We start from the raw sequence: 9855 nt of genomic DNA on the forward strand, positions 1-9855 counted from the left end.
ACGTTTGCCTTTTTCATGTATTAACAGAAAACTTTGTTTCCTCATGAGTCATGGTTAATTGTCAATTTTTAATTATAAATCTATTTTTTTCTCGAAAGCAATTTAAAAACGATTTCATTGGTACCGCTCATTCAATTCATGTCGATTAAGGCGTAGGTGGAAAGCAAAACCATTTTAACTGCACGTAATGTATGTATACCTTCTTTTAATTAACCCGTTTAATTGGTAATTCCTTTTACAGAAGTGTCTTGTTCTTTTGTCGATGGTAAATGCAATTTGGATAGGTTTTCGATTCTGTTCCTGTTAGAGCAATTTATTTGACAAGCTTATAATAGGCCGTCCACAAGATAGAAAATTAAAACATAACTTATGATAATAACGGGAAATGAACTCATTGTGTCTCTTTTTATAAAATTTCTATAACCATTACACGCCCACATATTAAAAATATTTAACAAGATTTACTTTACTAACGAAATTATCATATATCTATAGAATATTAAATTTATTGAGATTAATTTACTAGAAATTTTATCAAAGTGATGAAATAGATAAAATTTATATTTTTTCAACCACCATAATTAATGGTATAAAAAAATGTAGAGCTTGTGATGCTTTAGTACGAATTTGAAGAAAATAAATAAAAAGTTCGACTTATTTCTTACAATAGGACATTATTACATTAAAATTAACCTACAGATTGTATATTGCAGTTAAGATTCTTGTAAGTCATCACCCTGTATATTAAATATTATGACAAAGTTATCTGCGAGTGGAGACACTACTTCAAGGTCATAACTGTCAAAATTTCTAGGTTAGATCTACATTTTTTAATTAGAACTGTCAGTTTTAGTGGATGTAGGTCATCAAATAATGCTTAAATTTAAGTTAACGTTCTATTCTCATTTAGTTAGGATTCTTTAAACACTTAAAAATGGAACCTTCATCATTAAATAAAGTAACTATATTTTTTAACTCCTAAAATAAGCGCATAAGGAGATGTGTTCCTTTTAGGCTCACCAACAACATAGGCGAGCAGATGCTCTATTGAAGTACAAAAAATTCGAGGAAGCAATCGAGTGCCATGAAAAAGCAGCAGAATTATTAGAAGAAGCTATTAAAGTAACAGAAAATCCACATTCTATCGAATCATTGAAATTACAGAAGGATTATCATCTACGTCAAAAAAAAATTATACTAATGAAAAAAGAACAATCTGTAAAGACTAAAAAGGTACAAGGAATTCAAAAACAAGGAACACATTTGAGTAACTGTAGTGAAAATGACCACAATCTTGATGACAATGCTTCATTACAAAGTGCAATTTACCGTACTTTTGAAGAGACAGACAGTTTACTTTTTCTGCTAATGAAAAAAGGTAGTTCTGGGAACAGTGACTCTGAAAGTTTAAAAAGTGTAGATGCAGGGGCCTTATCATATGATGTCATTGACACTCCAAATTTAAATACAATTTTAGGAGCTAAACATCCAAAGGATGACACAGTAGTTATAGAAGAGTTGAAAACATTGAATGATCAGTTGCGTCATTTAATTAGCAATCTATTAGTACAACTTGATGAAAGTTCAAAAGAAATAAACAGATTAAGAGATAGAGTCAAACAGTTGGAAGAAGATGGTAGTAAAGGTAAATAATACTTTTTTATATTGAAAGAATTTGTTTTTGATTATTGCACAAGCAGTATAATTTTTTTAATTAGAATATAATCAAATATGAGAATAAAATGCCAGTAAAAAAATTTGCATTAATTCAGGTTTAATCGACATAAAAAATGATTTTTTCTAAATATTTGTTACATGAATAAAACTGGATTAAAATTTTCTCCATGAAATAGTAATGGTAAACAAGACTAAATAAATTCATGGTTTTCAGCCTAAATTCTTGAAAACACTGAAAATATTTTATATCAAAGGTAAGCTTCTCTACAAGAAATTTGAGCTCATTGTAATAAACAAATTAATTTTGCAGGATTTGTTAACAATATTTGAAGTGATTTTTATCATAAATTTATATTGTGGTGTTATTTTGCAAAACTGCTTCAACTAATTACTACCTATTGTTACTAAAAATCTTATAGTTCATTTGTATTGAGTTTGTTTCATCATTTTAGTAATAGTAGTCAAATTTTCAGCTACTTCCAAGTGCACTACAGCTAACAATTTAAAAGTAATAACAGATTCATCTGGAGCAACTTCACCTTATGTGTTCTCCCCTTGTAGTGAGTTAAGCCCAGACCTTTACGACATTAGTACTATTCCACCACTTGCACCTTTAGAAATCCCCAACTTTGATTTTTCTAATTTAACAAAAAACAGTTAAACCGATTTACGAAACTAGCAGTAGGGCAATTTTTTGTTTTTTGTTTTATTATATAATACAATGTATTGTGTAATAAAATAAGTTATCAAATGCTATTGCTTTTTGAGTATGTTGAAATTATCCCACGTTAAATCGAGTCAATTTTTCTGTATTAACCCTTAATTCATCTTACGTAAAACGTAAAAACAAAAAAATTTTCGAAAAACTTCGTGTATGAGACGATTTGAATGCTTATTATTTTGTTATTATATTGCTTATATTGAGTGAAAATATTAATTGCCAAGATAACTTACAGTAAACACTTGAATCCTTGATTTAACCTGGGGCTTTAATGATTTTACATGGTGCAGACATACTGCCAACAAATTTTTGTTATGCTTTGTCGTGGTAATTTAATTTCGTTTAATTTTTGGAACATAAAAGGGTCTTCCACAACGAACATCAGGCTAATATAGTAAATGAATAAGTTTTAAGTCACTAAATATCTTGTGTTGCTTTGAAAAAAGCAAATTTGTTTAAAATTACATATTAATAAGAGGCTGGATTGTAATTGTACTTCTTTATGTGCATATACAACTAAAAAAGAAATTATTTAAGGCAGAATACAAAGTATAATATGTAATATACTGAAGAAAATGTTAAAATAAATATTATGGAAGTTAACGAAATACGATTTTTTTTGTAAATATGTGTTGAGGAAAAGTAAATGACAAAATCATTAACTAATACTTACAAAACTTTACTTCAATTTAATTTAAATATACTGCATAATGAAACGCAAAAATAATTTGTAATGGACAATACCTAATACTTAAATTATATTAGGATTACTTTAANTTAATTGTTTTATGAGGAATGTAAAATTAACTTTTAAATAGACTAAAATTTAAAAAAAACAGGTACATAAGACAGGTAGGACTGGTAATAACTTTAATCCAACAGACAAAAGAGTATGGATACTTTTCAGTTTATTTTAGTCTATTCAAAATATATATTGACAATTTAATTATCTCTATATACATTTCTTTTTAAAGAACTAGGGTCGATAAGAGTATAAAAATGAGTAATGTTTTCCAAACAAAATTAATCGTTAATATGTTATAATTGTTCCTTATGCTTATTCTAATTACCTATAACATTTTAGATTATATCAATAAGTGCAATTATATTCGTGGTAAACTTTGTGTATTCCTCTATCAACCCTTGTCCTTTACTTTAAAAAGACTTTATTACGTGAAATATTAGCTATGATTTTTACTTCTGACTGTTCATTAATCGTGTTTTGTTTGATAGGTAATCTATTTCTACAGTAAAATAAGAATTATTTTAAAACGCGCTGTTGTAATATTCTACTTAGTTTTTTAGAAATGGGTATACCTATCTCTTATGTTTTCCATTAATAATAACGATTACAAACAAAAAACAAACGATATATATTATTCATATAAATATATAGATAGTGTATTGAATATACTTCAAAGGCACTATTATTTGGTAAACAAACAAGATTAATAATAACTTTGGTAATGTAATATTTTTGTCAACATGTATACATAAACTAATTTTGTATGTATAATGTTGCTATTCATATCTATGAGTTAAAAAGAAAAATCTACAAGTACATTACAATAACGTGAGGAACGGTTGACAAGAAAAACAAAAAAAAATGAGGAAATAAAATATGAAAATTTAAAGATTTTAAATATATATAAATAGTAACAAACAACAAAATCGTAATTCTGAGAAGATATTAGAAGCAAGTATTCAAAAGTGTGTTCAAATGTTTATATTTATACCATCCAAAAACTTAAGTTATATCAAGGACGTGAAATAGTTTTTTAATAGATCTTTTATAAATTTGCAACCAACCTTAGTGCCATTTTTATATAAAATAATCTTTTATGTCAACAGTGCACAGATTGAAAATATTTTTTCTTTCTTATATAAGATATCTCTTTATATTTGAAGAGAGCAGAATACTTACAAACTATAATCAACGCCAACACAGTTAATTATCTATTAAAATTAATGGAACATTTAAGCCCATAAAACTCAACTTTAGAAAAATATTCCTTTTACCCGTCAAATTTACTTCTGAGAAATTATTGTTATGGGACGTATGGTGGAGGTGGTATACTATAAGGGGGTGGTGGAGTAGAAACATCAAATGCTTCTAAACTATCATATCTTTCAAGAAGACACCTGCCATCTGTACAACTCCTTTCATTCAATGTCTGATGAAGAATTAACGAGCATAAGTTGCCTAATAAAGCTACTCCTCCTGCAAAATCCAAAGAGTGCTAAAAAGCAAATATATAAACAGTTATAAGCATTTTACCTGTTATAGCAACTAAATAAAATCCAAGTCCATATGTCACTGAAGTCTCCAGTTTTGGATATAAATTATCAAGAGATTCTTGGATCACTAAAGTTGTATAATAACAAAAACTAACAATAGCCATTACCCAAAACACTAAACAAAAAAGTATATGCATAAATACTTTTATGAATATAAAATCAATTAATCACCTGTAAATGAACTGCACAAAGCGTATTGTTGAATGTAAATAAGCACTTTATTTTGCAACTGGGAAATATCAAGAATAAACCCTCCAAGTGAAAATATTATTGCCATGAAACATAATAACAATATTATCCTCATCAGATTAACAACAGTATTATTAATGCATCTGTAATCTAACAAATTAAATGTGTAATATACTAATTATTATCTAACAACTTGTAATGCTTTATTAACATACCATTGTCTGCATTACTATTATCATAGCCAAATAACCAAAAGAACTGCTGTAAGGTCAGATATTGTGAACATACATCTCCACTAATTTCAAACCACTGCACTTGAACCAGGGACATACTCAGCGAACTCACTGTTATCATATGGAAGACGGCTGATATTGCATTTCTAATTTGTATTTTAGATTTCAAATAGTTTAAATTGTAACTTAAAATATTCGTCGGCATTGCTAATTTAATTTAACACAAANTTCGTCCCAGAAAGACGTAATTAATTACCAAATAGCGTATATTTTATTATAACAGCGTAAATTTTGCATTAGAAGCTGGAAACCGTGTTATAAAATTTTGTTATTTACACCTTAAAGTTAAGTTTTTATTTGTGCGGAAGCCGAAGTTACCGTACTTCAGCGTTTCCTCCGTTCTTAAAATCTACTTTATAGTTTCTGAAATTAGTACGAATATTTCTTAAAGTTATACCTACATGCGAAACAGTTAATTTGGCGTATCTATCATAATCACAAATGTTCTAGCTTGGAACCCTTTGTAGATTTTTTTTAATGCCTACTGTACGTTATTTGAAATATGTATATACATATGCGTTCGTGATCAGTAATTTATCGAAACTACTAACTATTTTAATTTAGTCAATGATAATTAGCAAAAATGCTCCACTCTGCACTATTTTATTACGATATATTTTTTACAGCATATAACCATGTAATGATGATGTACGCAGGGGCGCAACAACGTTACAGTTTGACTGAGTGCTCCCATCATAATACCATAAATGACTAAAAAAAAGGTCACCAATGTGTTGTATTAAGAAGAGTTCGGCTGCTCATTTACGAGCTTGAACTATCTGAATTGAGTGGGTGCCCGGGCACCCATGCATCCCTCTTGTTGCGCCTCTGAATGTACGTACATGAACACATTATTACAACAAGAATTCGAATGTATTTATCCCCTTTTTAGCGAATATCGCATAGTTAATTCTTATAAATAGATAATCTTTTTCTTATTGTTTGAAACAAAATTTCAGTTAGAATTTTTATGGTGCTGTGAACCCGTATTAATGATAATATAATACGTTATTTCTGTGCATGCCTTACAGGTTTTACAAATTGCTTCTTTTACATTTGTTTTACTTTACATTTTAACAAAAATTCTTCGCCCTTTCGCCATTTGTCGTGCAAATTTAAGTTATTTTGCAGGTTAAGCTAATGTTTCTACTTTATACAAAAGTGTTTTGAGAAGGTAATTTCATTATAAAATTGAATCTAGACTCATTTCGCCCTTTAATATGTTTATTTTAGTTACAGTTAGACGGTATATATTTTTATTAAGATTACTGGAACAGTATTTAGGATCTACCCTGTGAGGCATAAAGAATTATATGTAACACTAATATTTAAACAACAATTATATTGTTTTCACCGTTTCTAAAGCTTATAGTCATTAGAAAGTATGTATTTGAAAGAAGCTTACTGTTATAACTGAATATTAAAAAAAATTAATCAAAGACACTATACACTTAAAAATGTCTGCTTTTTCTACACCACCATCCTTCTGCCCTGACTGCGGCTCAATATTGCCATTATTAGAAGATGAAGGTAATGTTGTGTGCTACTCATGTTCCAAAGAATTCCCATTAGAAAAAGGTTTGTGAATTGGCATATAAAAATATCTTTTATGCAGTAGCAATGCTTTCTTTTAGTTTTTGAATGTTCAGAAGTTAAGTATACTATTGTATTCAATTCACTTGATGCTTACGAAAAAAATGTCAAGGAAAAAGTATCCCAAGGAAAAAGAGGTGATGCTGAAGGTCCAATAGTTGATAGAAAATGTCCTAAATGTGGCAATGAAAAAATGTCCTATGCAACTCTTCAACTTCGTTCAGCTGATGAAGGCCAAACAGTATTTTATACATGTACTGTATGTAAATATAAAGAAAGTGAAAATTCTTAAAAAGGTAGCTTTGTAAATGTTACATAATTACCTATTAAATTATTATGCCTTCAGTTTTTCCTTAATTGTTTTATGAGGAATGTAAAATTAACTTTTAAATAGACTAAAATTTAAAAAAAACAGGTACATAAGACAGGTAGGACTGGTAATAACTTTAATCCAACAGACAAAAGAGTATGGATACTTTTCAGTTTATTTTAGTCTATTCAAAATATATATTGACAATTTATTCATATCAATTTTTTCAATGAAATATCTAATAAAAGGATACAATAAAAAAATATCCTAAATTTAGCAATCAATCCAATATTTCAATTTCAGCAACAACAGGTGGAGAAGGTGGTTTATGGCAGTACCAAGGGATCTTTTTCTCATAATAACTAATAACAATTTCAGGACATTTGATGTTAACTTGTCTGGCAGGTACAAGATCAGCTTCTTCACAGCCCTTCCATTTCATTAAAAACATAAGTTCACCACTTGCATCTGTTGCACCAATAATAGTATCTGGCTCTAGGCCACGATCAAAACCACGAGGTCTATTGTCTTCAATAATATTTTTTTGCTTTGAATTTTTTTCAGTTTCTGTTGCAGAATCATTTGCATCATTTTTCTGTACCTTCTCTTCATATGCCGAAATTAAATCAGGGCAATCTAAATTTTCCTCTGGCTCCCAAGTATTGTCCTCACTAAATTTAAAGAATATTCTTTATAATTGATGAATGTAAATTTTTTGGGATGTACTTACTCTGAATATCCTTTCCATTTTAACAGATATTCAACTTTTCCATTCCTTATTCTCTTTTCTAGAATCTTCTCAACAGAAAATTCCTCTGTGATCGTTTCACCTTCAGCATTCTTCTTACTCTCTGCTGTAACAGTAAAAAATAATGTACTTTTTCAAAAACACAAATAAGTCGTAATAATATACTTTTTCTCTTACGTTTTGACATCGTGAAATATTCTTAAACTACACTTATATATAAAAAAATCAGTCTTGAAGGCTTGAAGCTGGATGCTGGTGAAAATGAACGAAACTTGTTTAACGGATGATAATTCTGATAAAACTGTAAAATATGATGTTTTGGTATTTATCGAATATGAATTTCAAATTATATATAAAACACGCAATTGCTATTATTAACAAGAATAAAAAAGGTTTTTATTATTCTAATTGATTCTAATTAATTGGTTAATACCATTAATACAAGTATTTTATCTATGGGTTTGAGTTGCGCAGTTAACGAAACAACTGCGTTTGTCGATCATAAAGGACTTGTCTATGATAAGTGACCATAGAATATTTGGTTGATTCGTCGTTAACACGGAAGTTCGCCATTATAATCGCCATTTTTTCCTGCTACGCGTACAAGAGTAGAAGTAACAAAGTGTTGTGTAGTTTATGCCCACAGTTAATTCATAGCCGTGAAATTATTCGCTATTTAATCATATAAAGAAACGGTGATACGCCATGAAACAAGAAAGGAAAGATGTAAGTCCTTTTGGGTTTGTTTTTATAAAAATAATCTTAGCATTACCCGACCATATGTAATTCGTTATTGGCCGTATAAAATTAATTTGTACTACGTAGTAGTTATTATTACATTATATCGTAATCGTCAATATTTCGTTTTTATAATTTCAAAAAGCTTTGTCTTGAAGCGCAATTTACAGTAGGTTGTGTGAAGTATGACCTCTTAAATACATATATAGATATATGCCAGTGTCCTAACTGCTGGCTTCAAATTCCTAGTTTATTTTATTTATTATCCTGTTATATTAACAACCTACCTATTTAATTTTTTATTTATTTAATTTTTTTAAATCTTTCAACTGTTCTTATCATGAGAGGCGACTTCTATCTAAAAATGTGATTATTGAGTTATAAAAAAATGGCCAGAAAATTGAAAGGTAGCTGTTTAATAAAAAGGCATTTCACAAATCCTTATAATATGTAACTAATTGTAAATGCCAAAGCTCATTTAAGGTTTACAGAATTTACCGTCTCTTGCAATATGGCAAAGATCGAAATTAAGTTATTATATTGACAAAGAAAAATTAACAATTTCAATTTTAATTAGTAGTTTTAGTATTTTCAAACACTAAACATGTTAATTATTAACGAGCACGGGATGTGATCCAATGAAAAAAATATATAACATATTGTGTTACTTAAATATAGTAATTTAAAGAAATGTTAACCATGCTAAACAACTATTCGCAACCAGTGACATAAATTAGCAAAATATAAAAATTAAAAGTTAAATTTAGATGTACATTTACATTATCAATTATATAGAATTTCTTTAAAATATTAGCTAGGTCTGGTGATGCAATGTATATTTTGGTGTTGATTGCATTTTTTTAACACAATTTTGAATTAATAAATAAATTTAACAGGTAAGAACAAGTGAACCTGAACACTTGCGAAAGCTTTTTATTGGAGGGTTAGATTATCGTACCACAGATGACTCCCTTAAGAAACATTTTGAGCAATGGGGAGAAATCGTGGACGTGGTTGTTATGAAAGATCCAAAAACTAAGCGGTCTCGAGGATTTGGTTTCATTACGTACTCAAGAGCTTATATGGTTGATGATGCTCAAAACGCACGTCCCCATAAAGTCGATGGAAGAGTTGTTGAACCTAAACGAGCAGTTCCAAGACAAGATATCGGTCGGCCAGAAGCCGGAGCTACTGTTAAAAAACTCTTTATTGGAGGTTTAAAAGAGGATATTGAAGAAGATGACTTACGGAACTACTTTGGAGACTTTGGAAATATTTTATCATGTGT

General features: G+C 28.9%; 5 protein-coding genes across 10 annotated transcripts in view; 3 read left to right on the forward strand and 2 right to left on the reverse strand.

The window, feature by feature from the left end:
• Positions 1-815: 815 nt before the first annotated feature.
• Positions 816-3100, forward strand: LOC108737366 (nuclear receptor-binding factor 2). Of its 3 annotated transcripts, none has more exons than XM_018470186.2 (4): positions 816-958; positions 1015-1378; positions 1478-1645; positions 2151-3100. In XM_018470186.2, the coding sequence occupies exons 1-4, from the start codon at positions 935-937 to the stop codon at positions 2336-2338; spliced, it is 744 nt and encodes a 247-aa protein (XP_018325688.1). In that variant the 5' UTR covers positions 816-934; the 3' UTR covers positions 2339-3100. The 3 variants fall into 3 exon arrangements, with proteins under 3 accessions (XP_018325688.1, XP_018325689.1, XP_018325687.1); XM_018470187.1 differs by adding an exon at positions 1892-1931 and having other exon boundaries at positions 1015-1645; positions 2151-2202; XM_018470185.2 differs by having other exon boundaries at positions 817-958; positions 1015-1645; positions 2151-3098.
• A 241-nt stretch (positions 3101-3341) lies between these two features.
• LOC108737367 (transmembrane protein 127) lies at positions 3342-5341 on the reverse strand. The gene is made up of 4 exons (XM_018470188.2): positions 5101-5341; positions 4868-5035; positions 4677-4811; positions 3342-4619 (listed from the first exon to the last, which is right to left on the reverse strand). Exons 1-4 carry the CDS (start codon positions 5321-5323, stop codon positions 4447-4449), a joined length of 699 nt encoding a protein of 232 aa, XP_018325690.2. The 5' UTR covers positions 5324-5341; the 3' UTR covers positions 3342-4446.
• Positions 5342-6278: 937 nt separating this feature from the next.
• On the forward strand, positions 6279-7116 carry LOC108737394 (DNA-directed RNA polymerase I subunit RPA12). The gene is made up of 3 exons (XM_018470220.1): positions 6279-6352; positions 6412-6756; positions 6813-7116. The coding sequence occupies exons 2-3, from the start codon at positions 6636-6638 to the stop codon at positions 7061-7063; spliced, it is 372 nt and encodes a 123-aa protein (XP_018325722.1). The 5' UTR covers positions 6279-6352; positions 6412-6635; the 3' UTR covers positions 7064-7116.
• A 122-nt stretch (positions 7117-7238) lies between these two features.
• Positions 7239-8282, reverse strand: LOC108737393 (chromobox protein homolog 1). Of its 4 annotated transcripts, none has more exons than XM_018470219.1 (3): positions 8007-8282; positions 7812-7932; positions 7239-7752 (listed from the first exon to the last, which is right to left on the reverse strand). In XM_018470219.1, the coding sequence occupies exons 1-3, from the start codon at positions 8014-8016 to the stop codon at positions 7362-7364; spliced, it is 522 nt and encodes a 173-aa protein (XP_018325721.1). In that variant the 5' UTR covers positions 8017-8282; the 3' UTR covers positions 7239-7361. The 4 variants fall into 4 exon arrangements, with proteins under 4 accessions (XP_018325721.1, XP_018325720.1, XP_018325719.1 ...); XM_018470218.1 differs by having other exon boundaries at positions 7812-7935; XM_018470217.1 differs by having other exon boundaries at positions 7995-8282.
• Positions 8283-8387: 105 nt separating this feature from the next.
• LOC108737392 (heterogeneous nuclear ribonucleoprotein A1, A2/B1 homolog) overlaps positions 8388-9855 on the forward strand; it is a 7175-nt gene continuing 5707 nt past the window's right edge. The window contains exons 1-2 of the mRNA XM_025973760.1: positions 8388-8555; positions 9464-9853. Of these exons, the coding sequence (XP_025829545.1) occupies positions 8535-8555; positions 9464-9853 (411 nt within the window). The 5' untranslated portion in view covers positions 8388-8534. The remainder of the gene's footprint in view (positions 8556-9463; positions 9854-9855) is intronic.

The sequence above is a fragment of the Agrilus planipennis genome, unplaced genomic scaffold, assembly GCF_000699045.2.
Source record: "Agrilus planipennis isolate EAB-ADULT unplaced genomic scaffold, Apla_2.0 scaffold159, whole genome shotgun sequence".
In the NCBI taxonomy this organism is placed as follows: Eukaryota; Metazoa; Arthropoda; class Insecta; order Coleoptera; family Buprestidae; genus Agrilus; species Agrilus planipennis.

Excerpts from the sequence above, each read along its gene's own strand:
- LOC108737366 (XM_018470185.2), top strand. The coding sequence starts at position 935 with ATGGAACCTTCATCATTAAATAAA. Across the intron at positions 959-1,014 it reads AACCTTCATCATTAAATAAA|GCTCACCAACAACATAGGCG; the intron begins GTAACTATATTT and ends TGTTCCTTTTAG. Across the intron at positions 1,646-2,150 it reads GGAAGAAGATGGTAGTAAAG|CTACTTCCAAGTGCACTACA; the intron begins GTAAATAATACT and ends TCAAATTTTCAG.
- LOC108737393 (XM_018470215.1), bottom strand. The coding sequence starts at position 8,016 with ATGTCAAAACGTAAGAGAAAAA. Across the intron at positions 7,936-7,994 it reads GTCAAAACGTAAGAGAAAAA|CAGAGAGTAAGAAGAATGCT; the intron begins GTATATTATTAC and ends TTACTGTTACAG. Across the intron at positions 7,753-7,811 it reads AAATGGAAAGGATATTCAGA|TGAGGACAATACTTGGGAGC; the intron begins GTAAGTACATCC and ends CTTTAAATTTAG.
- LOC108737367 (XM_018470188.2), bottom strand. The coding sequence starts at position 5,323 with ATGCCGACGAATATTTTAAGTTACAATTTAAACTATTTGAAATCTAAA. Across the intron at positions 5,036-5,100 it reads TAATAGTAATGCAGACAATG|ATTACAGATGCATTAATAAT; the intron begins GTATGTTAATAA and ends TTAATTTGTTAG. Across the intron at positions 4,812-4,867 it reads TTTGTGCAGTTCATTTACAG|TGTTTTGGGTAATGGCTATT; the intron begins GTGATTAATTGA and ends TTTTTTGTTTAG.
- LOC108737394 (XM_018470220.1), top strand. The coding sequence starts at position 6,636 with ATGTCTGCTTTTTCTACACCACCATCCTTCTGCCCTGACTGCGGCTCA. Across the intron at positions 6,757-6,812 it reads AGAATTCCCATTAGAAAAAG|TTTTTGAATGTTCAGAAGTT; the intron begins GTTTGTGAATTG and ends GCTTTCTTTTAG.